The sequence below is a fragment of the Anser cygnoides genome, chromosome 17 (genome assembly GCF_040182565.1).
Source record: "Anser cygnoides isolate HZ-2024a breed goose chromosome 17, Taihu_goose_T2T_genome, whole genome shotgun sequence".
In the NCBI taxonomy this organism is placed as follows: domain Eukaryota; kingdom Metazoa; phylum Chordata; class Aves; order Anseriformes; family Anatidae; genus Anser; species Anser cygnoides.
Window position 1 is genome coordinate 14,054,666 of NC_089889.1, and position 27,410 is coordinate 14,082,075.

Below are 27,410 nucleotides of genomic sequence, written 5' to 3' on the forward strand. Positions count from 1 at the left end.
TCTGTAAATGAGGTGTTGGTTAAAAAGGGAAATTCATCTTCCTTGTCTGGAGTCCTGGGTTGTGACACTAGCTCCAAAAAGAATCTGCTTCTTATGAAGTCTCTGATGTCATAAATTTGAGTCAGGATGATATTAAATGTTTTCCTTTCCCTGGGGAAGTACCTGAGTGTTCTAAGAACGTCTTTTGTCTTTGAGTAGTATAAAACATGCACCTAATTTTGACTGATATGCTGATAATAAAAGCAGTACCATGATTTTAAACCTGCATGATAGCAAAGTGCTGTTACAAGCATAGATGTTGGAGACTTGAGCATGGGGTGAAACCCAGGGACATGTCCCAACCCCAGCATGAACTTAGACCAGCTGGAGAGTGTGTTAGTGAAGCAAAACCAGTCACCTTTCACCTTTATCCAGTCCCACAAAGCCACACTGATGTCTTGGTTCAAAAATTCAGGTGCTACTTGTTTGGTGGGACCTCCTCACTTTCTTGATGCTGGCACTGTGACTGCATCAGGTTGTCAGAGCCACCTGTGGTGTGGCTCCTGTTCATGCTGCAGCACCCCGTCCCTCACTTCAGCAGGGGTTTGCATACATTTAACAGTCCCACTATGCAGAAAATGGTTTGTGCAGCTGGGAGGTAAAGAAATGCACCTTTTGCTTCAGTGGGGAAGGCACGGCCGCTGGCGACACCTGCTTGGACAGCACCACGAGCGCCTGGTGCCGGCCTCCAGGCATGCTTGGGCCAAGCCTAATGCCCTGCGATGACTGTGCTGCTATTTCTTCCCTCAGTCACGCTACCAAAGGGCACCTTGCTGTGTCTGCACTCAGGGGCCCTGGGGGAAGGAAGTTAGTTAGACATTGGGACGGGTTGCCCAGGGAGGTGGTGGCATCACCGTCCCTGGGGGTGTTTAAGGAAATGTTGGACGTGGTGCTTAGGGACACGGATTAGTGGGTGATATTGGTGGTAGGGGGATGGTTGGACCAGATGATCTTGGAGCTCGTTTCCAACCTTAATGACTCTAGGATTCTATGAAGAGGAAAGCTGCCCACAGGCTGCGAGCAGGCACCTTTGCCATCAGCCTGGCGGGAGCCCCGCTGCCCTGGAAGCCTCCTCCACGCTCCCAAGCCCCCACATCGGGGCCATGCTCCCCCTGCACCGCCTGGACCCTCCACGCGCCGTCTTTGGACCCAGCGCCACTTTCCCCCTCAGCCGGGCCTGCCACGGCGCCGCCGAGCCCCCGCCCTCCGCCCGCCCCCAGCGCCGCGCAGGCCCGGGGGCCCCGCGGCACCGCCCGGAGCCGAGCCGAGCCGAGCCGGCAGGCGGAGCCCGCGGCCCCCAGGCTGAAGGAGCGGGGCTCAGCCGCGCAGGTACTGGCCCGGCACGGCCCGGCCCGACACAGCGAGGGGGCCGCCGTGCGTCAAGATGGCTCCGCGCTGTGGCGGCCGTGGCCCGGCGCCTCAGCGGGACCCCGCGGGCTGGCGAGGGGCGGCGGGCGCCAGCCCCGGCTGCGGGTGGCGCTGGGGGCTCCCCGGTCAGAAAAACAAAACAAGACAAAAAAAACGCTTTTAAAACTCCAGTGGCAGCCTTATGGAGGCCGCTGTAGTCTGAAAGCAGCCGAAATTAATGATGGGGAGCAAGCGGCCGCCCGCAGCCATGCCCTGGGGTGAGGCCACATGGCAGGGCCGGGGGCGCTGAGGGGCCGGGGGCCGGGGCCGGGTCCTGGTCCTGGCCCGTTCCCTCTCCTCGGCTCCCCGGCTCGCAGCGCGGTGGGGCTTTGGAAGCCGGGCAGCTTTTTTCCTCTCTCATAATCCGGGAAAAAAAAAAGTCAGGTTTGGCCGGGTTGCAGTCGTGATTGTGGTGCCCTCGGGGGCGCCACGTACCCAAGCAATCAGATCAGATACACGCAGTCAAGATGACATTTCCTTTGTGTGTAAATCGATTATGAATGTACCGTGTTGTAGAAAACATATTTCCTTATCTCTCTGGCTCACTTAAATCAGCTTTATTTAGCTAATAACCTGACGTCGGAGTAATGCCTTTGTCTGTTTTAATTGCATTCCAGTCCTGTTTGAAGTGTGCTTAGTCAAACGTGATTTTAAAAAATCCTAAAATATTTAACATGTAAATACTAAAAATTTCGCAGGTGTGTATTTGTTGAAATATACTTCTATAGCAGTAATCCGCCCTCATTACTAAATGAAGTGCTAAATTTAGCACAAAAGCTGTGACAGGTTCCAATCAACGTCCTAATGACTGCCAGCAAATGGAAACGAGGCGTCCATGGAAAAGAGCTGAAAAGGTAAAACACAGAACGAGATTCAGTCAGCTGCAATAAAAGTCCTCTGCTCACTGCGTTAGTTCACGATTTAAATCAATCCACTACGTTTATGTTATTATTTTAATTGTTAATAGAAATACTGACTGGCTGTGGACAAGGAAGCGCTCCGCTGGGGACCTCTTCGTGGTGTTCTTCATTAGCGTCTCCCCGTTAGCGACTACACGTTGAGATCTCGCAGCGAGCCATTTTTCAAACTGGTTAATGTGCGCCTTGCTAATTCCATCTAATGGAAGCTTTTAATCAAGATGTCAGTCGGTGCTAAATCAAGCACCTCACTGAAGTGCCAAACATGTAACATCCACGTTATTGCCTTTATCAACCAGCTTTCCATTCTTGTTAAATAAAAAATTAATAATTGAAAAAGAAAAAGGATTTTCCTCTTTAATCCAGGTTTGTTTAACAAGACGTGCTTTCATTAACACAATGTGGACTTCTCTTTTTTTTTTTTTTTTTTTCCAAGGTGTCCCAGAAGAGTCATTCCTGTATTCTGGCCAAGATTGATGTTAGTGTGTTTCCTGCTTACCCTGCTAAAATACTGGATACCATTGGCAGAATTCCAGTTCTTTCACATTCCCCCTTCACACTTTTTCATGGTTGTAGGAATTAACATTGTGGCTTGGAATATGAAAAATGCAATTTAAAAGGGCAGTAGCTGGCATCGAGTACACTTATGGCCCTGAATTTCAAATACTATTGATCATTTACCAGTGAATAGAGAGTTTTTCCATTCTGCAAACTTCCAGACAGTGCCATAGTGTATCTATGGTTTGCTTTGCTTTAGCTGGCAATTAGTTTTTATACCGAATCTGGCTGAAGAATCTGGCTCCTACTTTAAGGAAGATGAGGAGTTGTAATGATGGTGTATTTTCCAGGTGTCTCCTGTCTGTTTTTTTTTCAGGTTTTTGATTGCAAGTGGAAGGCAGGTCTTTGAAATACATGATGGCCACTTGTCAGCTTTTACACACTAGACAAAAGAAGTCTTCTAAGGTAAAAACCTTGAAATGCGATGCTGCTGGCAATTTTACCTCTCAGTTTTGGGGCCTGACATATCTGTACCCTGTGAGCTGGGAACACTTTCTGCTGGCTATGTTGTTCACAGTTTAATTAAAAAGCAGGTATTTTCAATTTAATGAGTCCAGGAAGATACAGCATGCGGTTTTGACATATTTGACTAAATAAATAAAGGCTCATTAGGTGTGTACAGGACTTTATTAGCAGGAAGTAAAGCAATGACCTAATAAAGGAACTAAATTTAGTATACTTTCCACTGGGATTTTTCAAGTTTAAGTCATGCAGTGCTTAGTATTTACATTAGCTCCAACCTTAGACATGTTTACATCTCTGTGTTAAAATCACTCTGAAAACTAGGTCTGCCTACAGTGTTGACAGGCTTGGTCTGCTGTCACATCTCAAAAAAAGCTGTGGCAGGCACTGAACTTTGGTACAGCAGTAAACAACACACCAGCACAGGCACTTGCTTGACTCCACTATTAACTCTGTAGAACAGAGCTGGCAGAAAAGTATATACACTTTTGTATTTAAGGGGTGGTTGTCTGCTAAGTGTCTGCATTGGTACAGTAGAGGGGGTGGGAATGTTCAGCTGTGATAGAGGAGAGTAATGACCAATGCAGTCTGCATCTGGGTAAATCACATCAGATCGATTGATAACATTCCTTGAAATATTTAATCACACTTAGTTTGACGTGAATCACTCTCTGTGTAATATGAAGACCAGGGAATTGTTAAAATTACCTTTTAAAGTTACCCTTTCTTTCTACCTGTTGAGAGTCATTTCTAAATATAAAATAGCTCTACTTTTAACTTCACCCTTCTTTTTCAGGAATCAGTGTTGTTTCCCAACAAAATTGATACTAAGAAGCAGTCTGTGGTGCTGGTGAAGAGACTTCTGGCCATCTCTGTCTCCTGTATAACATACCTGAGAGGGCTGTTCCCAGAGAGTTCTTACGGAACTCGCTATTTAGATGGTAACACTTTCAGTTTGTGCTGCATTCTTATTCATACTTGCTGTATTTTAGCAATAATCTACTCTGCAGATTAGGTTCTAGCTGCTCATATATGTATGAGTTTAGTTCATTAGGAATACAGCTAGCATGCTTTCTCAGGTCTTGATGCAGACAATGCTTCTGCATCAGATAGAGTATAGAAGACGATGTAGAGGTATTAGCAACACATGGCTTTCCTGTTCATGTCTCTTTTGGTTTATAATTTTTCCTTGGTGTTGCCAGCCCTGTGAGTCAGTCCCCAGAGTCAGGAGCTTGACTTAAGAATCAGTATTTAAAAACGAGCTCTGATTGGTGTGTGTTATTTTCCTGTGGATTTCTGAGCCCTTGGGTTTCAAATTTTCAGCTTTCTTTGTGAGATAGAAAGTAGAATTGGTTTTGTTATTATTTTTTTTCTGTAAAAATTGACTAGCTCACATAACCACATGCGTTTGGTCAGAACTAGCAAACTAACCACAGTCAGACCTTTAAGGAAGAAGGACGTTACTGTAAGACTTGTCATAGGATCACAAGAATTAATGATGCTTTGATTCATCATCCTCTTTTTGTTCATTCAAGATGTGTTAGCAGGTCTAAAATGTTTCTTTGTATTCCAGTCCATCCCCATGTTTTTACCTGGGCAGGTATTTATCCTGAAACATGGTCACATGTGGACTTGGTTGAGGGCACAGGAAATCCCTAATTGTCTTTTGATCACCAAGCCCCGAAAAGCCACTAGTCTTTCTAATCAAATGTCAGGTCTTTCAAGTGCCTTTTTAATCAAAAATGTTAACATCTGGCCTGCTTATGCCTTTAAGTGCTCTTTGGTTGACTCCTAAGGTGTTATTAATTCACCGCCTCATTTGCAGGATGGGTTTCCTCTTGCCATTTGTAATGCCTGAAACCAGCGGCAGAAGGAACTGCGTGGAAAAACTTAACCGAAGCAGTTTATTCTATGTATAGTCATTTATCTCATTCAGATGTTGGTGCAGTCTGAATGCAGATGTGAAGGTGTTGTTTGGAAATGCCAGAATAGATGGGAATGAAGAAGGGAGGAAGGGGGCAACGGAAGCTGTAGGTTTTTTGAAATTAAGCCATAACTCTAGCACTTTTTTCTGGCAGAGTCCAGATCATCTGAGGAAGGTCTTTGACATTTGAAAATGCAGCAATAAGCTTGTGTCAGCCCACCTGGGACTCAGTGGAAAACCAACATTTCCGCTCAGGAAGGACCTCCAGATAGTGTTTTATCCAAAAAAGGGAGGATGACTGGTTTGGTTTCAGTGTTTGCCCAATAGTTGTGATAAGGATGGTAACTATGTGCTAAATCTGGTTTTGCAGACCTCTGTCTAAAAATTCTCCGAGAAGATAAAAGCTGTCTGGGATCATTTCAGATAGTCAAGTGGTAAGTGAGTAACAGCGAAACTAAGACAAGATTGTGCTGAATAGCAAGACATCTACCCCTCAAATTCTTCTTCCTGTGTTTGAAAATACTGTGCCCAGTAGTGCGATTGGATACGCCAGTGCAACTCCCACTGCTGCGGTGTGTGCTTCGCCCTGTACGTAAGCAAGACAGAATTAGCTTAGCAGATCATGTGAGTTCAAGGTCTCTTGTGTTAACTTGAGTGAGGTCATGGTCAGGCCCCAGAGCACAGAGGCAGCATAGGTAGGCAGAGAGAGTAAAGAAAATCACAGGACTGATTCTTTTTTTTTTTTTTTTAAAATCTTTTCCAGTTTCACTTTTATAGTGATTCTTGTAGATTCTTTTAAGTATGTACTATATTTTATCTCCCTAGATATTCTGTGTCTAAGTACCTTATGGCTGTCTTGTGTGTTATTTAGGATGCCTTTCCGAATTAGCATGTTCTCAGCAAGCAGAGAGTCTGACTTTGATTTGCTAAGGAGATAGGCAGCTGCAAAGACTCAAGGACCATTGCTACCTCAAGTAATATTTACTGCTTTGAGAAAGTCCTTAGCTGTAAACTATGCATCAGATAGCAAAAATTTACAAGACCAGACATGTCAGGCTGCGTTCAGAGCGAAGTTTCAGCCAAACTCTGTATGCAGCCATTGGGAAAAGAGCCGCTGGAGCGCAGTCTGGGGGAGCCAAAACAGCACTGAGCTGAGAGCCACTTAGAGCCAGGCTTCAGGTCCTTGTCACTGTCAGGACTGAAGAGGGCTCTAGGCTGACTGGCCCTAGGTTATGTAAACATTGAACAAATGTAGAGGGGAAGATGTGGCCTTTCTGATGATTGACCTGGAAAGGACTTTACGAGGCCAAAACGTTACTAGCTGTGTTGTCTTAATTCCAGAATGTACGCACTTTAAACTGTATCTGATGAGTGTATGTTTACAGGTTACATGATAAACATTGCTGGTTAGTATTAAAATATTTTTCCCCGGCAGGATTCAAGGTTGTTTTGATGCTTTGGAGAGGCAGTATGTAAGTTCTTTCGTGTTTTTAATGGACTTTTCTATTTTTTTCATAAAGTATGGACAAAACTCTCTTTCTATTCCTGCTCTATATTTTTGTAGTGATTTTATGTGCACACAACACACATTCACAGCTGTGGGGTAGGGAGAATACCCTGCCCTGAGAATATATGAGCGTATATGAGAATATATCTCCCTGAGATTTGAGAGTTTATTCCTGGAGCCCAAATATTGACTGCTGCTGCTCCCTGGACTTGCCTATACATGGTGTGTGAAATAATTTTCAGCCTGAAAGGGATTCCTCTTAGTTCTGTGTTCTACATTTGCATTCTCAAATGTGGATGGAGACACTGCCAGTCAGAACTTGCAGGTCTTCATGCCTGTTTTCTTGAGGAAGGTTATTTCATGCTTCTGCTTTCCTTTGTCTCTTTCCTCAAGTCTTTGCCCTTCTTCCCGTCTTCTCTAACTATCTTACCTTTCTGTCTTGGGTTCAGACTTGATTCCTTTTTTTGTAGAGTAATTCATCAAGTAATGTGTTTAACTGGTGTCAGGACAAAATCAGCTAGTAAGTAATAATATTCCTTGCTGATTCTCACACAAAAAATGCTCTGTACAGGAAAAAGCACCAATTGTCATCATCTCTGTCAGCACTGTTCGTCAAACTGACTCTCATCTAGATCAGATGAAGTGGTGTTAGTTTCAGCACTGCTGATCGGATGGGCTCTTAAAAATCAGTCTCGTGTGTATGGTAGTTCAAAATGTTGTGAACTCAGTTTATTGCTTGCTGACAGTTCTAGGAGGAATTTAGTCCTCTGGTATTTATGGATTTAGGGAAAAACAGAGATATTTAACAGATGCTCTAAGATTGTTTTCAAGAGTAGTCCCATGTGCAGTTTCTTGCTACAGCGTAAATCAAATACCTTTGGTCAGTTTCTTACCAGAGAGTAAATACTAGTCTTCAGTAGGGATGGGTGCTATTGTAAAAGAGTTTTAAGTTGGCATAGCCTCTGAAGATTTGTTTAGAAAGAGTCCTAAAAGGGAAGTCTGAGCATGCAAACGTTTTCTTTGGGAAACTGTATGTGAGACCAAGTAAACTGGCCACTAGGTGTTGCTGATGCTGTGCTATGAAGAATCCATATAACGATTTTTGACTCAGTTTATTGAATGTACATATTTGCTCTATGTAGGCAGTTCGATTTTGAAATGTGTTTTTTTTCCTTGCCCATTAAGGTTAGATTTTGACTTTGTGATCTGTTTTCTCTTTTTTTCTCTCTCCTTAGTTGCATATCGCTGTCCTAGCAGTAAGTAAATGGATGCAAGGCGTTTTTCTTCCCCTACCGTGCTTGACAGAGATTTGGAGTCAAGGTTGTGTCAAACCAGTTTTTTAAGGGGAAGTCAAAATATGTGTGGTTTTTAATAGAGCGGCGACCTTTCTTAAATATGGTAAATATGAACTTCCTAGGCTGCGTGGGAACATTTTCTCAGAATGTCAGAATTCTGACGCTGGGGCCTGACATGAATCCTTAAAGTCCAAGAAGCACTTTTGTGAGCTTCGTATCGTTGCTTCCTGCAAACTCTTGCCTCCATCCTCGGAAGAAGGAAGCTGCTGTGTCTCCTCCATTTCCCTCTACATAGGAGTCCTCTTTATTAACCTGATACCAATGAAACCACACACTAGCAGCTATGCTGGGAGTCTTTTGCCCTGGTCCTTCGCAAAGCAGCAGTAGCTATTTTATGCGCCTATTCTGTGCATAATTTGAGCATTTACATCTCAGGTATCAATAGTTACCTGTGAGGGTTGGAATGGGAATTAGCCTCATTCCTCCCCAGTTACACAGATGAGTGTCTTCTACCTGTCTTTGAAGTGGTAAGTATTGACTGCTGATAGAGGAAGGCTGTTTCTCAGCCATTCCTTTCTCTGATCCCATGTTACAGATAGTACAATCTCTGCTGTAATTTGAAAATATCATTGTTTATAGTCACTTTTCACTGGTTCATCTTATCCAAGGGGAGAATGCGCTCACTGTGCTTTTTTACAACAGATTTACACCAATCCCAAGGAACCGGAGGTAAGAAAGAGTCTTAATTAATCTTTGAGGCAACCGAAGGCATGGGTGAGTAGATTTTTATTCAGAATGGACTTTTGGCTTACGTTCTACCCTGACATAGCTGCCTGGTGACCTGGTTTCTCTTCTTCTGCTTTCACTCAAGAATGACAGCTCAGTGAGCTGGATTGTGATCAAACACTCCTACCGGGCACTAGGCTGTGGGCCCATCTAGGGCCTCAGGCAGGGATGTTAACAGGCAACTAATGGGCATGTTCCTGATTTTGTTTTTCTTCCCAGAGGGAAGAAATGGGAAGTTCAAAATCATTCTTTTATTCTATTATCATCTTTTTAACAGCAGTGTTGAAAAGGGAGCTGGTTTTTCATGCAGAGAAGTTTAGGATAGAAGTTATGAATTGCTCGAGACCTGGGGTGTATGTGTTACATACTGTGTGTCGTTATCCTTTCTGTGTTCTCTGGTGCGTTGCCATGTCTGCTAGTTTGTCTACATCTAGCCTGCAGTGACAGGCTCGGTAGTGCAATATATAAGTGAGGTTCTGCATCCATTCTGTCTCCACAGAGTAGCTACAGGGAATGGCTGCTGAACACTCTTACCTAATTACAGTTCTGCTGCATTGCCCCACAGCATCTGGGGAGGAAGCAAGGATTAGCCATAACCAAGGCTAAAGGCTGGGATTTGTAAGGAAGGCTCAGAGTTAAGAGTTCAACTCAGCTCCTCCCAATCAACCTTACTGCCTTTGAAACAAAGTGAACCATAGGCATGGGATTGGATGACAGTAGATCCTTTTCCTTGTGTTGAAGTAGTTTGTTCTTCCTAGTATTCTTATCTAAAACTGTAGCAAATCTTCTTAAATGGAAAATCATCTAGATTTTTTTTTTACCTCCCTCACAAAATTCTGAGACCGCTGAAGTTCAGCAATTTCTGAACTTTGTCTATGTGATACTGTTTCTATGTAGTAGTAGGAACAGCCCTTCAGGTCCTTGCCTGTGTACAGAACTCTGGGCCAGATTTCCTCGTGGCACTGCATCACTGTGGAAGCCTCACATCTTTCCTTTTAGTAAGGGAGGACATCAGCACATTGTGGCAGTTGGCTGGCCTTGATGCCTCAGAGGTTTAGGCTGGGGAGTCAGGCCCACAGAGGAAGTGGAAGGAGGAGGCAGGAAGTTTGCAGCTTTTTGTGATTCTTTCAGTGCTAGGTAAGTTATGGTCGTTAAGAAAACTTGCCAGTGCAAGCGATAATGGAGTTAAAGCTGTAATCATGTCATTAAATTAGTGCTGTGTTCTGACATAAAGTTGTTAAGTTCAGTACACATCTTTACACTTGTTATTGAAAGAGACCTGTTTCTTCTTTTCATGCTCTTGGTAAATCTCTAGACAGTGACTGAACTGTATCAATTCAAATTCAAGTACAAAAAGGAGGCGCCCCAGATGGACATCATCAGGTAATGGTTTGGTTTTATTTCTCAGAATTACGTTATGAAAACTCTGTGTTCCTGAAGCCCTAAGAAGAAACTGCCCTTTATGATTATAGCATGTCTGAGTCGCTAAGCAGCTGTAAATACCGTCAGAGTTGAGGATACTCACCTCCAGGATATGAACTTCCAAGCTGATGAGCAGAAAAGCTGTTACAAAGCACAGAGCACTTAAAGTGCACCAGAGCTGAATTAAAGGCAATTGACAGAAATTGCACCTTGTCAGCGTAGCGATGCAGAAATCAGCATAGTTGTTGAGCTCGCTACCGTCTCAACTAATAAAAAGTGTTTTTCCAGTTTCACAGGAGACTGTTGTGCTTTCCAGCGAAGCTTTTCCAGGTTTGATTCCTTCTATGAAGATCCCACACCCGATATTTTTTTCCTTGGGCATTTGCATGCATATATTCTGCTTGAGCAGCCTTGTGAGGGTGACCTGGGAGGTCTTTCGCTGATCATGCCTGCGCTGATGCTGCAAATCTTGGAGCAGGAAGCAGCAGCTTTTTGCGTCTTTTCAGCACTGTGTTTAGTAAGGCATAGTCCTGTTCAACTTAAACTAAGTACTATCAAAGGCAATTGGCTACAACCAGAGCAAAGAAAATTAATTAGCCAGTTTTTAGATTTCCTCTCTAATTACCATTGGTACAAGATGGACTTTTGGGCCTTGGAACCTGCCTTTGTAGCGAGAGAGCTCTGCTGTCTTTTATGCTCCTCAGGAGACTCCTCCATAACACTCCCGAAGTGTGCCATTTACCAGTCTTTCTCTAAACACATCCAAATCATTTGTCATACATGGCAAAATGATTTTCTGTTGGGCAAATCTGAACCACGTCTGAATCTGGAGTGCCGTGTTGACTGTATCCTCTGGTACTGCCTCAAAGCTGCTGTTGATTGTCCTTACTACAGTGAAGAAAAGAGGAGAGCTCTCTCTTGGGATATGAAAGATATTAGATGGCTCTTGAGTACTTTGATTTTTTTCGTCAGCCTTACTCAGATCAGTCATTTGTTCCTAGAAATAACAGCAGTCTCCAAATGGAACTCAGTATCCCTTGATGTCCATAGTACTGGCCAAGAAGTGGCTAAGTAATCTTGCTGTTCTGTTTATATCAGCTTCTTTGAAATCTCTTTACCACACTGTTTGAATGCTCATGGCACCAGATTCCTTAGCTGTGGTCTGTTCCCCCAGTAACTGACACTGCTGCTGTGGGATCATGCATGTACCTGCAGTTGTTAGTAAACTGACATGCTGGCATTGATCAGAGTATTGTCATCTTTGCTGTCAGCTCCTTCAATTGATAAAACTGCTTCTGTACACCTGCAAGATTTATTGTCATGTGCAAACTTGGAGTTAATCATTCCATGAGGGATGCTTTATGTCTGTGTCCTTGTATCTGAGTGGTAAGGAGAAATTTTCTCCTAGATGATCTCTGACTTATTTGTATTGATTTTTGGAGGAGTTCCTCACTGAGTTCCTCACCGTGGATCCCATCCTTCAGAGAGGTTCAGTTCCTCAGCTTCTACCTGTTGGCACGTGCCTGCATCAAATCCACAGTGTTATTCCTATATTGAACCAGTACTTGACCTGTTAATTCCTACGGAAGATGTGTCTTTGTTTGTATACGTACTTCCCCCTGCCATTTCTATTCTGCTAATCCCAAGACTTGTAAAGATGATGCGGAAGGAAAATTGTGGCTTCTTGTTATTCCACCCTAGGTGTTGCCAGCATTTGCCCTCTCACTGGTACATTTCAGAACATACAAGATTTCATTTGATGCGCGCTCGGCGTCAGTTTTGTTGTTGGCAGCTTGGAGCCTACCAAACATACATACCCTTGGGAATACAAGCTGTTCAACAGCCACTCAGTTTTCATGATGAGCCTAAAAGTTTCAACTGGAAGGGGAAGTCAGTCGTAATGAAGCTATGCCTTCGAGTTATTTAATCAGTCATATTCAGCACTGGGATTCTCCCTGCTGTCTTAGGTTACGTAGTGCTTTTGAAGCAATTTGTGATGATTTTGTTAGATTCCATCCAGTCTATAGTATCGTCCACCTGCCAGTGGTCTAACAAGGACATAATTTTGTAATGTAGGAGCTCCTTTTTTTAAAGCTTCTTTTCAGTGAAAGTTAAGGATGCTTAGGCTCCTTAGTCACTTAGTGATTCATCCAGTCCACCTTCAACTGTCTGATCTCAGCTGTTCGTCTCATCTACCTCGGTAGTCAAGAGAAACAAACTCCTCCAGAGGGAAATTCATCCCACTTCTGTTATACGTTTATCTCAGTCTAGACTGCTTGCTTAGACTAGCCAGCTGACATTTGGGTGGGTGAAGGAGGTGAGAGGAATGCCCCTTAGTCACTTTTGAAAAATGTGCTTCCGAGCTGGTTTTTCTTACATGGAATTGAAGTGAGAACATGCAATTCACTTCTCTTCAAAATGCAAAATGGACTTGAAAATAGCCACTGTGATGAATCGGCTTTATATGGGATTCTCACCTCATTCCTCTCATTCCTGAAATTGCTTAGGTGAAAGGCACTTGTTTTATGGTCCTTTGATCCAATTTAATCATGTTCAAACAAGTGAGTCATGACATTTGTATAATGGGGTCCATTGCCCCAGCTACAAAGTCTTTTCAAATGTAAATGCCATGCCTCTTCATTTAGAACTGTTGTTTTGCTGATGCCACCCCATCCCTGGAGTCTGTTTCACTTCCCTATTTATCTGGAAATTACATAAAGGCATTGTAGCTTTGTTGCTGGTGGTTTGAGACAAGTCAGTGGGTGCACTGTACTTGTAATTAGATCTTGAATATTCATGACTGAGGAAAACAGCTCTGTTATTCTTCTTTCCATTGTAGCAACAAAATGAACTTTGTGAATGGGGTGTGCAGCGAGGACATTAAACAAGCCAGCAGTCTGCTGATCCGTAAGCTGTACCTGTTAATGCAAAACCTTGGCCCACTTCCCAATGACATTACCCTGACCATGAAACTCTTCTATTACAATGAAGGTAGGTAGAGAACAACACATGCTGTAGGGAGAGCTTCCCTTTCCATCAGTTTCTGCGATAATCATGCGTCCCATAAAATCAATAAAGCTTAGAAAGGTGAAAGGGTAGTAAACTATTAAAATCTATTAGCTGATAGAGAGTTTGCACCAGTGAGAAATGGTGTAAAAGATAGTAAAGCCTTCTGACACACTGGGATGGCAGATGCTTTGTAAGAAGGGGTTGAACATCCATGTAAGAAGTATAGCCATGCAGTGTGAAATGGAGACAACCCTCTCCTTCACTGCTTTTTTTAAGGAACAGGCATCCTATGTTTGCTGGGTTCTACTCCAGAAAGTTGAGCTCATTAATGGTATCTCAGCAGTCTAAAGTTACTATTTCTTTGAGCCCCCGGATAACATTTGCTCAGTCCATTTTTTTCCTTTGAATTCTTTCCCTTCTTCCCTCAACAAAACAAAACAAAAAACAAACCACAGAATATTTTTAGTAGCTGGTATTGTTTCTTGAGGCTGGTAGATATTTGTCTTTTATAGAGCAGATTAAAGAGAAATGGAACTTGGTTTCTCTGTCAACAGTGGGTTCTTCCTCCCTCTGTAGTAACTCCCAACGATTACCAGCCGCCCGGCTTTAAGGAAGAAGTCAGCCCTGCGGACCTGTTGTTTGATGGTGATCCCGTCAACCTCAAAGTAGGGTCAGTCTCCACTGGGTTCCACACCATGAAAGTGAAAGTAACGACTGAAAACAAAAGAATGGGGAGAGTTGAAAGCAACCTGATCCAGAAGAATGGCCCTACTGAGATCTCCCATCAAGGGTTAGACTATGATGAAGAGGAAGAGGAGGGGAGCACCAAGGTATAGAAATAACTCTATTCAGTTGTCACTGGAGGAATGGAGTTTATCTAGCAAAACTCTCCTTAAAAGAAACATTTGCTCAGAATCCTAGTTTAATAAGCTCGTGTAGGGCAGCAGCACTACAGAGGATTGAGCTGGACTGGAAAATCCATAGGCATAATGCGATCTTCTTTCGAGTGTATCCATTGGCTTAATGAGTGTAATATATTCTCCCAGAAGAGGGCAGCGATTATACGGAGAGAGAGACAACACACACACACACTTACACGCTTATACACAGACATGCACAAAGTGGGGAAAATTGCAGACTTTGGCGTTTCCACTTGGTGTTTCTCAGGCCTAAGGCATTTTTCGCAGTGTCGTTAGGTGAGATTCCTTCCGCTACCCCTAGCCATCTAAAAGTTGGGCACTGTGTCTTATTTCTCTGGGGCCTCCTCTGGGCTTAGTGGAGAAGAAGGCACCTTTACCAGGCAGTTCAGATAATTTACTTAGACAACAAGTTAGGGTTGAATGAATGGTCCTCTGGTGGTGCCTCTCTCCAAAACAGCAGAAGGGGCAGCCTGCAGCCGTAGCTCAGACTTGACAATTTCATGTAGGTGGTCAGCACTAGGCAACAAAACATAACCAGCACCTGACAACAGGAAGCTATTTAGGTCAGAATTTTCTGTCTTTTCTCAGCAAATTTCTCTTCTGAAAGACCTGTAGGCTTGGGAGTAGGGATGCCAGGCTGCTGAGGAGTTTTGAAAATCCCTCTCTGTTAGCGCTGAGTTTATGGATGTACCACCTGGGCATATTTTTTTAAGCTATGCTATTAAGACAAAGCGTCATTTGCATTGCAGGACAATCCTCTCCCTGTCAGAGCAGATTCAGGTGAGCCTGAAAAGGACAAAAATGATACCCGTCCAGGCTGGAGAACTGAAGCATCTTCTTTTTGCCTTCAAGATACAGGTAGAGGTTCAGCTTCAAAACTGAAGGAGCTTGTGCACAGAACTGCATCCTAGCATAATGTGCAGATTTTCTCACCTACTTTGAAAGGGATGAACAGTTTGCCAGACTAAATCAATGTCGTATCAGATCAGATTGAACTATAACAAAAGGCCAGTTTTGTATGCTTGGTTTGTTAACAGAAACATTCAATTTTTTATCAATATCTTTCCACTTCTTTATCTCAGCAGTTTTTTTCAGATATGGAGGAAATGCAAAGTTCATTAATACTGAGTTATGTTATCTACATTTCACCAAGGCTCTTTTCCTTTAGCTGTTAGAGTTTGATTTTGCTAATAACTTTCACATACGAAAACATATGTGAACATATATAAAAAAAAAAGCCTTCTCTGTTACTTCAGTAAGCCTAGCTTCAATATACCATGCTGTATTTGACCTTTGAGGCTCTCAAATACAGCCTGTGAAACAATCCTGTCACATCAGTAAGCCTAGCTTCTGATATACCATACTGCATTTGACCTTTGAGACTCTCAAATATAGCCTGTGGAACAATACCATCTAGTGACAAAATGGTAAATAGCATTCCTGAGATCCCCAAGCAGTGCAATAAAGAAGCTAGGCTGCCTATGAAGTTACCTTTTCAGGTCTTTCTCCTGCAGATTCTCCAATGACTAATAGGAGTGAACTCATTCTGACACCTTTTCTGCTAAGGGGGTATTTACAAGATCTTCCTCCTTTAGCTAATTGCCTGTTTTCAGGAAGCTCTGAGGCACTTTGGGACATTCCCATCAAATTTTATGAAAACTGTCTAATAAGGTCAACAGTTAGTAATTAAGGGACAAGCTCCCATCCAACACAACCACTTGCATGGGGAATATGCTGGCAAGAGCCTTGTTTTCTTAAGAAGCCAGGTTAAAAATGGAGTTTAAGTGTCAACCTCATGGATTGGAGCTGCAGAAAGTTAATGTGTTGCACATTCAGATGATACTAATCTGAAATCTCTGTTCCAGTAATAAACTGCCACTGCTGGCACTGCCTGAGAACAAAGGTTACACGATTTCAGACCAGTTTTGGTACAGTAGTTCATTCGTGCTTTAGCATTTTTTTTTCCAGTCAAGTGTAGGGTTTTCAACTTGAGAGCTAATTTTGATGTGTTTGGATTGTAGGTGGAAAGGAGAAGACAGAAATAGAAGAAAAGGGCAGAATGCCCTCCTCAAGGGCCTCTCAGCAGGTGAGCAAATTTTAGTGGTTCTATGATATGCCAGGCAATGTGGAATTCATTGCCATGGAATATTATGTCATCTAGGATGGCACAAGATTCAAATAACTTCTATGGATTTGTTGTACAGTATCAAATGTACAGCTACAAAGTGTTATGGCATAGGGGTATAAGCATGAACTGGAAGCATTTAGGAACACATTTTCCATGGTCAGCTTATTTCATTCATCCACTGTAAGAATTTTTGTACTGTTCCTGGAGTTGACACTTGTGAATTACACATGCAGACTAAACGTCACAACCAGGCTGTTTTACCTGTGTGTGTTTTTGGATTAGGGTTCTGAAATCATCTCCCTGTGTTAGGTTTGAAGACTGTGCTTGTCTGTTGCCTAAGACAGTCTTCACCTCTGCTTTCTTGCATGCAGACTGTCTTTATCTGTGAGTCACAGGTACTGTTGGATCCTATTCCTTTTTGGCTACCTTTCTAGGATAGGGAGACTCGTCTATCCCCTGGAGGTGCTGATTTCTTTTTCATTGGTTACTGGGGCAATCCAAAGAAGTAGGGTGGACCAGACATGTAATTTTAAATATGTAAAGTTATGTGAAATTAATTCCGTCCTGAGACTGTCCAGGTCAAACCCCGAATCAGAATCAGAGCTGGAATTCCTGGGCTTGTGCATAAGTTTTTTCAGTGACACAGCAAATCTCTGAATACCACCAGACTTGCCACTTGATCCTCCTCCCATTCAAATTAGTTGAAAATGTTGTGAGCTTGAATGTTCTGAAAATGAATCTTTACAGGGTAAGTTAATGAGAGTAGGAAATTGCTACTAAAAATTTCCCTGCTTCTGTTGAAAAGAATCCTGGGGTGTCTAACCCAGACAGCAACTGGAGACGACTACTTAATGTGTCACTCAAAAGGCATCTCAGAAGTATTTGCCTTGACTCTGGATCTTAGAAATGAACTTCTGTGCCTAGGCTGGTATTTTTCAAACTTTAACCACATTTTTTTTTGTCACATCCTCCAGTTTCCTTCTGATCATTGTTTATTCTGTCGTCTCTGTGAAAACAGGAGCCTTTTTTGTTTGTAACCCATGGTTGTCCCACTGATTCACGCTCTTACATTCTTTCGGGTCTGTCATGATTATAATCAGAGCACCAGACACCTCTCTCTCTGTGAATTTCATTAGAACACGGTAGCAATAGTGAGAGTTTGTGAAGGTGGTGGAAACAGTTACTGAAAAGTGGAAGAGTCACTTTATCCATTGAATGCTTCCAAAGACTTAAAAAAATAAAATTAAAAAAATCCCAAGCCCTCTGCCTGGTAAATTCTGCATGGCAGACAGTTTTTTTATTTATTCTTTGATACTATTTTTTAAACCTTCACAGCTTAGAAGTTGGCTGATGTTTCAGTTAGGTTAGGGAAAAATAAAATCAAGTCACTATTTAAAAAGTGCAGATCATCACAGTAAAGCCAGTGCTAACACAAATTTGACACTATTTTCCACATGGGAGGGACTTTCCCTCCTTTTCTGAGGGAAGTGGGTAAAACAAATGACCATTGTGTATTCCACTTGTATCAGGAAGCCAAACTATTGAGTGGTTTGTCTTAAAAAATGAGGACAAGCTAGGGAAAGTAGAGTTAGGTGTTATCTAACAGGGTCAAATACAGGTAAGATGGTAGAAGGAGTCCTGTTGGGGTGTGAATGCAAACACCTTGTTGCTATCCAGACTGCAGTAAGTCAGTTAATAGCATTTTCCGGCTGTCAGGTGTGTTCAGAGAAGCTCTCTGGTTTGAGGAGACGTGAGGTCTCCACAGGGAGCTGCTTTCTCCTGGATTCCAGAGTTCAATCGGCTTGGTGCGTGAGGGTGCTCGAGGAACAACTTGGCCTGGGCCGTTGAGGTCTCCCTATTTTGGGCAGACATACGCCGTTAGACTCGCACTGCTAGTGCGTGACGAGTGTTAGGTTTCCACCAAAAGAGCCTCTTGAACTGCTCACTTAACGATTGCTCACATACCAGTGCTACCGTGAGGGAGCGGGCAAGACTGGGAAGTAAGGAATGGGGAAAAGAGGGCCTGGGAGGAGACCTCGCCCTTCTGGTGGCCGCGCAGCGTCAGCTCGTTCAGCTCTTCGTGGAGCAGCACCGCAGGGACTTGGGTTTCAGTGCTTGATTCTCTAAAGTTAAATGTTGAGGCCAAGATTTTAAAATCTAACTCAACCAGTTTGGAGGGTCCCAGAATTGGGTATCTGTACAAGGATTTGATAATCAGAAAATGGCAAATTCAAAAATCTGGTACTCACAACCAGAAGTTGCTTTCGGAAGTTAAGACCAGCACATTTCTGCTTTTCGTCTGGGTGAACTGCTTTATTCCTTCTGGATTCTGTATTATCAAAAATAAGATCTGTGCTGTTGGGACAGAGTTCATTGTTCGTTATCTTCCTAACCTATAGCTTTTCAGGAAAACCAGGAATTAAAGTATTAAAGGCTTATTTTTTTCTATATGACATGGGAGAAGCAAAGGATGCAGATCTGCCAAAAGAGAAAAAGCTATTCCTGTCCAGTTAGAGCTATAACTGGTGTTTAATAATGGCCATGGAGAGTCTCTGACAGAGGGGTTTTCAGATTGGAGAAAAATTTACATGTACTCAACTTGCTTGTTATCTGCAGTCTAATGATTGATGATACTTAGGATCAAATGAGAGATTGCCCTTTCCCAGCAAAGCATCTCTGTACTTAATCATCCAGAGTTAGACACCAGCATGTAAATTAGCCTACCTCTGCTGACTTTAGGAGAACTTTTCTGATTGCATCAGCCAAGGATTTGTCCCAGTGTGCTATCTTTATGCGTCTTGCTAGTTTCCACTGGCATTCTAGGAGCTGTGATCTGAAAAGTAGTACAAAGTAGGGAATTGCTGCCCATTGATTTAGTGTATAGAAATCTGCTGGTGGGAATGGGTTCCTGCGCTGAATGTAAGATAACCTTCTGAAAAACTTCAGCATACTGCTTTAACTTCTTGAATCCTTTAATCGTCCTGTCCTGCAAATTGATTTTTGTCTTCATATAAGCAAAAATGTTAAGTGGAATGAATTTGGAATGAAATAGTTCTAGAAGATGAGTAAAAGCTGAGCATGTGGACGCCTCTGCAGGCTTTTATCTCCCATCAGCAAGCTGTGGGCTGAAGTTCTGGGGTGGTCCTTCGAGTGCAGTCTCTTTGCACAGTGCAGCAGCCGTGCAGAGCCCTGAATCGCCCCAGACCAAGCCTGTGCCAGAGCTGGAAATGGTGTGGCTGCATCAGCGCATACAGCCCAAGTCAGTTCTGCCTCCTGAGTTTTTGGCTTCATTAGCTAGGGCCAGACACTGCTTATGCTGCTGGACTGGCCACGCTCATGCTGCTGGACTGCTGTGGGACACAAGTGCGTGGACACACTGGTTTGGATAGCTGATAGCCCAGGGGGCTCTGTGCTGCGAGTCAGCGCCTGGCAGAGGCATGCTGCTGCTGTGTGAATCAGCTCTGGAGCTGTCTGAAAGATGTCTAGGCAGAGATTCATTTGCCTAACTGTTGTAGAACAGTGTCGTTTTAGGCATCAGAGGGTAGCCCGGCTGTCCAGCTGCTGCTCCCCATGCAGAAGTCTCAGGGCTACGTCCCTCTTTCTGTCGGGGACTGTGGTAGCCAGGGGAGGCAGTGTGAGTGGTCCTTCACGCCCAACACATTGTGAGCAGTGTCTGTGCTGTTTGCCAGTGCCAGGTCATCTTGATGGAGATTCTCGTGCCGTTGCTGAGCTCTGGTGTTGTATGTGGCTTCTGTCTGAAAGTGAAGGTCAGCACAAGTGGGTCCAGTTGCAGAAAAACAGCTCGAAGATCAAGACCTTTGTTGTCTGATTTTTCCCAGGCAAACCGCTTTTACAACTGCCATGACAGAAAGCAGTTGAAGGGTGAAGTCTGCCATTTGCAGAGCAATAGGAAAGCATTTTTCTGTGGCAATGTCATTATCTTGAACTTTTGCAGAAAAGAAAAAAAGAAAGGTTTATCTCTAACTGTCTATCAAGCAAACTGTATCTGATGAGAAGTTCCCAGAACATTTTCTCCTCCAAAGCAGCTGAGGCAACACAGACCCAAGCAATGAAGAGAGCAAGATTCAGAGATGAGCTAGCCTTTCTCCTTCCTGTTAGCTCTGTGAGGAGTGAGACAGGGAGGTCAGGAAATTCCTGGCTTCTCTGAATTCATGATCCTTAGATGTATCTGGGGCCATTTATCCCTTGCATGAATTATTCCTGTTATCCCTAACTGCTTAGGAAACAGTTTCCTCGTGATCTCTTCATTCAGAGGTGAGGCTCGTCGCCCCGCAGGTGGGGGAGAATCAACCCACGTGCCCTCAGATTCCCTGAGAGCTACTCCAGGTACATCCATGGGAAGCCATGGAGCATCTGCACTGGCTGCCTTTGGATAGGTTCATAATGCACATGCCAACAACCAGGCCCTCTAGGGAAATCTGCACAGGGTAAGGCTGGACAGATCTAATATCCCGTGAGGACTAAGCTGGGTAGTAGCCTCAGAGGCAGAAAGAGCGTCCATTGCTTTTCACCTCCTGGGTTACAGTGCTGTAAATCTCACAAGGGGAAGCCTTTCGGTTTCGGGAAGCACATCCGATTGTGATCCTGCGGTCAGAATGGCCAGCACAGCCACCTACAGCGCAACTGAGGGCCCTGATAGAGGCTACAAAGAGAGAGACTGGTGCACTTTTTTTTCCACTGGGTATTTTTTAAGTGTTTTTTCTTTTTTTTCCCTACTCTGCAAAAATCTGTTCATTACTCCTTTAAACGCAATAAGATGTATGATACAGAGTAGACCTGTGAGACTTCCAGTTTCCGAAAAGGAAATTGCGTTGAATGACAGAGATTTTAACAGTGAGCTATGGAAAATGAAGAGGACTAGTGGTAGTCAGTGATGTCTTGGCATGGCTTCCTGGGGACAGAAATGTGGCAAGTTTCCACCGGGGCACCACAGTGAGCGTCTTTCATTCTTCCACCTGCGTAAATTGGCTTGCACGCTAACCAGTGTGATTCTCCTCCACTTTGTACAGATGAAGATCAGGATTAATTCTACTGATGTCAGTGCGTTAGCTTTACTGGAAACTGATAGGAGATTACTGCCAAGCCCTGCCTCGACCGTTTAACCTCTGTGCCGCCTTCACAGAATGGCAGAGGTCAGAGGGGACCACTGGAGAGCCTCTAGACCAGCCTGCGTGCTCAAAGCAGGCTGCCCGGGACCTTGTCCAGTCACATCCAAGCATCTCCAAGGATGGAGACTCCACGACCTCTCTGGACAAGCTGTGCCAGTTGATCACCGTCATAGTAAAGAAAAGCTTTTCCGTAGGTTTCAATGGAATTTTCTGCAATTCTGCTTGTGTCCTTTCCTTGTCTTTTCACTGGGCACCACAAAGTGCCTTGTGAACCCTTATTTCACTGTCCTTGGAGGGCATGGAGCAGCCAGCTGTCAGTGAGTAAACGAGAATTATTGCCTTCAACCAGAGATGCCTGTTTACTGGGGATGCCTCACGTTTTAGGGGCTGCATTTAAAGAGCCATGGTCTTGCTTTTTGCAAGTGGCAAGTGTTTGCTGTGCTACTGAGTTAGCTGCAGCTGAAATCACAGGATACATCAGGCATTGGCCCTCTCTGATTAAAGTTTCCTGATGGTGATAGATGTACCCTGCAGATATTATTTGCTGCCCTGGCAGTGGAGGGTTGTTTTGCCTTATTTCACCAGTTAAGTCTTGTATCTCAGTCCTTATTCTTCTGGCTTGCTTGATGGAACTGGGCTTCCTTTGATATTCATGTGCTTCTGAATTTGTTAGGGTAGTTACAAGGTACCACATTAAACACTCCATGTCCTGACCAAGGGAAGTCTTCTGAGGGCACAGAATGCACCAAGTGCCAAACCTCAGCATGGGGTAGGCCGGGGACAAAGAGGGGACACAGCTGAACACTTACGCTATTCTAGCTTTTCTACATAGGATGCCTTGGGAAGCAAAACACATGCCAGAAGAGCTGTAAATTTGCATCAGTTTATGTTGGGAATTTTTGGCTGGAATAGACGGGGACACTGGGGATTGAAAATTGCAGAGCATGAAACTAGGTCCTGATTTTGTCTATCTAAGAATAGCAGTGTAGCCATAGTCTGCTCATTCTGCTCCATCCACCAGTCTGCCTTGGGAAGGCTTTAATCTAAGTCTAATCTATTTTTAGCCTGATATCTTCTCCAGACAAAGTGCAGCTGTCCTGTTAGTTTTATGCCAGAAATTAGTAACGCTTGCATGATTCACAAGTTAGCTGTAATTTCACAGAAAAAAATCTGCGGCAAAATACTACATTTTTACACACAGCGCACTACTGTAAAACACAGGAGATTCACACTCACTGTGTGCTCATGGTATGACCCAGAGCTGCGTCGTGGACTGAGAGTCAGGAGGTCACAGGTCTCTTCCTGTCTTTGCTACCCGATCTGGGCTTGTCCCCCCGTCCTGTACTCAGCGTTGTCCCTTCGCAGAGGAGGCCTGCTAGCACCTGGCTCAACGCCGCAGAGGAGCTGAGGCTTGTAGTGGTTGTGTAAGACAACAACATTCGTACAGGCTGAGCTCTCTAAATCATGCATCTCAGTACATGGGAAAAAAGTACAATTGATCAACTTCTGGAGCCTTTGATTGTATGTTTAGTCAATGGGAGGGATTTCCTGCTTTTCACCACACCGTTTAAGAGGTTTACTTCTTGGTTAAAGTCAAATAAACATACGTAGGATTTGACTTAATCCCATTTAGTGTTGCATTTCTGGGGAAGAAGCCTGAGTGTTTGGTTAAGGTTGGAACCTGGAAGTTGGACCTGGGGTCTGTTTGTGGCTCTGAGCTCCGACGTGAACTTGTAGCCGTGCAGGAGCAGGACGGGACATGTTGACTTCAGTGAAATACCTCACACTTTTGACATCTTATTCATTCAGTAGATGAATAGTGCTTGTCTAGAGCACTTGATGACTTGCCTGGCTGTTTTTACTTTTCTAATCTCAGGTTCCTGTTAGGTGGCAATTCTGCCTGTGGTAAAGGGAAGGAAAACATTCAGAGAGAGAGCTGCAGCTGCTCGTCATGGCGGCGTCTCCCACCTTGAAAGTATCCCATCCGTGCAGAAAATTCATGAGAAATAAAAAAGGGGTAAAACTTGACTAAGTAGCTGCTTGTGCTGCGGAACATCCATTCCTCGATAGAGGAAATAAAAGCGCCAGCTCAGGCTGACATTCTCGTTATGCGGTTTAGGCTAAAATAGGAGAGCCGCCTTATTCAGGTGACGAGGGGGCTGGAGACTGGGGATCATTGCTTTGCTTTATTGTCTGGCCAGCAGGACATGGTACAAAACTTGCAGCTGTGTTAGCACTGGAGAGTGTCTGGATGCAGTGTTTCCACCCTCAGGGCCCTTTACATCAAAAAAGGAAGCAGACAGGTTAAAACGATGCCAGGGAGAGGAAAGTAAATAACTGCCTAAAATGCCAGTTTGAGCAGCTGGATATCAGGTCAGAGCTGTAACACAGAGATCCACTCATCAGTGTTTTCTCAAGCAAATATGCCTTGGACAGCGCTGAAAGTTTTGTCAGACGTGAGGGAGAACCTGCCTGTCCCACTTTGGCAGATTCTACTTTTCTGTTTTCATGGAAAGGAAGTTGTACTTTGTGCATTAGCCAATATCATGTTGCTCATAATGAAGAGGAGGGAAGAAGGGAAGTTGAAACATGATAGAGAGGCAAAATGAGGTTGTTTCAAACTGTTTTGCTGCTAATCCATAGTCAGAGTCATTTCACACATTAGAAAGACCATTGCTATGTAGAGATTACCAAAGCCTCATACCAAGGTCAGAGGGAAAGAAAGCCTTGATGACGTGGGTGGGGAATTCTATAATAACCACATTTTGTAATCTGGAGACCTTGTGCTTGTCTCCAGGATATGTTCTGGAATAGCTCTTTATTAACTCCTTGTGTTTTTCCTGCTTCACTTTCAGGATTCCTCTTGTTTTTTAGTGAAACCAAAGTAAACTAGTCTTATTTTGAAGCAGCAACATGGTTAGCTGTTTTTTCCCTCTTCATTCACCTTACTTTCATCCAAATGAGTTTTCTTTTGGAGGCAAAGTTGAAGCAGTGTGCTGTGGTGTGTCCCTTCAGCTCAGTTCCAGCGAGAGCAAGATAGGCTACGTTGCCTGACTGTGCGCCTTGTCTCTCTGGGTGGGCTGTTCTCTGCAGCTCCATGTTATAATTATAAAAATGTAAATATGTCCTGTGATAACAAGTGAGTTTGTCACTTAAATGGCACAGCCAGCACTTCAACTGTCGTTCTGGCTGTTCATCTCTCAGTGATCTGTGTGAATTGCCTGTGACCATTGACCCATTTATACTGTAACATATATTTAGTGGTGGTTTATAACCTTTTGATTGGTAGGCCTCTGGACAATTTTTGAGTGAGGCTTGTACCTTCCTAGAGGAAAGTTAAGCCTTTTGAAGCAAAGCTTGCTTCACTTAGTTATTTTTCACAAACTCAAAAGTAGTCTTTGAACTCAGAGAGCAACCAACTCAAGTTGAAATTCCATGTGTACATGGTACAAAGGTGTACAAATAGACGTACTGTATGTCTCGTCCTGAAAGGCTGTTTCAAGTGACTACAAATTTGACATAAGTGCCTCTCTTCTGTTACATGCATTTACGATTATCTGGTGGTAAAACAGGCTTCTGCCCTACAAGCTATTGTGTTTCTCAAAGATCTCCTTGTTCCTTGTATTTTCTTTTGGCTGTGGGGCCAAAACATTCTCTCTCCCTGAAGCTGAACCTGTTGCTTTCACAAACCTTATGGTCTCAATTCCAGTGAGTATTCCAATTTTGATTCCTTGCCTAATGGCTTTTCTGGAGAACAGGATCACAGTAAATAAACCCAAGAGGATCCAGGAAAACACATTGTAGGTTTGGAAGTTGTGTTTCTTGACTTGTCTAGCAAGAGCCTGTACCGTGAGAATGATCACTGCTTCTGATGGTTCTTACAGATAAGCTGCCTGAACCTTGTATTTAGCCAGGAAGAGGTAATAGGACCCAAGAAGAAAAGGAAGGTCAGTGAACCAGAGAAGCTGCTTCTGGAAGGCAGGAAATGATGTTCGTTCTGACACACAGGGCATTTAGAAGGTGTGAGTTTGCGTTGTCATCTGACAAGTAAAGACATTTACTCTCTCCTCATATTTAACTCTGCACATACCGCATGTATTTCTGCGTATTTGTTTGTCTAGTACTAACCGGTTTGCAAAGAGACTGCAAGCGCCATAACTGTCCTGACAGTGTGGGCCAACAGCACTTGTTTGATGTTCTAAAGTTGAGGATTGATGATTCCATGTGAACGTGTCCGTGTGCTTCTTTCCGTCCGAGTTCTCCCTCACACCACACACACACCGCTGGCTAAATTTGCTCCTCGGTGGCTGGGCTGTCCGTTGCCAATATGTCATCAATATTAATGGCAGTATTTCAGGATGAGCTCTCTGAGGTATCAATGCCAGCAAACAGCAAGTCTCATGATTCATTAGATTGTGCTTCCTCCTATCTACTGTTTCCGGAGCGCTGATTTTTTTTTTCAAAGAAGTTTTTTTTTTTAATCTGTATTGAATACAAAGATAAAGTAATCTATACGCATTTTCTGCTGCCGCTGAATGTTTTTTTTCTGACTCTGCAAGTAGTGTTGCTATGACTATATTATCAGTTTATTTCTAAAGCAGCAACTACCACGTACCAAGGGGCTTAGTTAAGTGATAGAAATCGTGTTGAAATACACCACATTTAAAACCTAACTTTTATAAAGGTACCTCATGATGGCAAATACAGGTAAGGAGAGCAACAGCAATAAAAGAATTTCTGTGTCCTTTGGAGCAAAGGTGCTGTGTATTCTGGCATGCAGATTGCCTGGCAGACACTCTGTCAAATTATTACTGGAGTGGAGCAAAATGGCCTAATTGGTCTTAAACGTTTTTTAAAAGGTGTTCATGGAACAGCCTCTACATTCCTTTATGCACATAACAAAAGAGATACTGAAATGCGAAACACCGAAGGGAATTTAGTGCACCCTCTTCCCAACATGGTGTTGATTGAAGATTTTAAATCTTACAGGGATGGGGAAATAAAGACACTAGAATACAACACAATAAGGCACTTCGTAGTGTAGCATTATCCCTGACATTACAGATATGCAACAAAGAGATTTCAGGACAGGGCTTGAAGAGCAGCGGTGGTTTTGGATGTAAGGTGTTTCTTCTGTGGTGTATGTCAGCCCCACGGGAAGGAGTGAGGATCGCTTGACAACTGTCTGACCCGTAGTGTGCAGGGCATGTGACAGAAGGATGCTGACCACCAGTGCCATCGCTTGGCACACCGGGTTCCCCACTGCCATTAACGCGGGGATGGTTTGTGCTGCGGCAGCATTTGAGATTGGCTTCAGACATCGCGGATCTTCCTGCCTGCTGAAACTATCACCTCTCTGTGACTGGGTAGAAGCCCACCAGGAGGTGAGGATTGATGCACCTCTCTTGTGCTTGTACTTGGCTGGCCACCTGAAGGAGTTGCAGGCCACACCAGAACTGTCTGGGTAGAGATCACACTGAAGCTGAGCACCCCTAAATGTTCAGTTCACCTCCTCTTCCAGGTAGCTGGGTTACGCATTGCAATCCTAATGCTAATACCACAGCTGTCCTTACTCGGCCCAAGGCAGACAGACCACTGACTGTCCGTGAGCCTGCAGCAGTGTCTGGCAGGTTTTGTGGCTTGATTCCTATTTCACAAAACTTGCAGAACATGAGAGTTCTCCATTTTATCCTCACTTTCAGTCCTGTCTTCTCACTTTTGCACCTGTGGCCTAATAAGCCAGTTTGTTCACATGCCAGAGCAAACGAGAAAGCTTCCTTCTGCCCAGATTTTGTAATGGTATTTGCTCTCATGCCTGCACATCCACGGGAGGCCTGCGTTCTTCACGGCACAGCTACAGCTCGGGACCTGCCTTGACCTGACAGCTTTGCCCTCGTGCTGCTGGAG

The 27,410-nt window shown here is 43.8% G+C and overlaps 1 protein-coding gene across 9 annotated transcripts; it reads left to right on the forward strand.

Moving 5' to 3' along the window:
- The first annotated feature begins 1,240 nt into the window (after positions 1–1,240).
- On the forward strand, positions 1,241–25,726 carry HORMAD2 (HORMA domain containing 2). Of its 9 annotated transcripts, none has more exons than XM_066979180.1 (14): positions 1,414–2,300; positions 2,800–2,841; positions 3,238–3,326; positions 4,180–4,324; positions 5,678–5,741; positions 6,743–6,779; positions 8,050–8,070; positions 8,812–8,838; positions 10,211–10,278; positions 13,157–13,308; positions 13,903–14,156; positions 14,996–15,104; positions 16,268–16,332; positions 21,405–25,380. In XM_066979180.1, exons 3-14 carry the CDS (start codon positions 3,276–3,278, stop codon positions 21,495–21,497), a joined length of 1,086 nt encoding a protein of 361 aa, XP_066835281.1. In that variant the 5' UTR covers positions 1,414–2,300; positions 2,800–2,841; positions 3,238–3,275; the 3' UTR covers positions 21,498–25,380. The 9 variants fall into 9 exon arrangements, with proteins under 9 accessions (XP_047910777.2, XP_066835279.1, XP_047910775.2 ...); XM_066979179.1 differs by lacking the exon at positions 21,405–25,380 and adding an exon at positions 25,388–25,726 and having other exon boundaries at positions 1,422–2,300; XM_066979182.1 differs by lacking the exon at positions 14,996–15,104 and having other exon boundaries at positions 1,410–2,300.
- Positions 25,727–27,410: the final 1,684 nt, after the last annotated feature.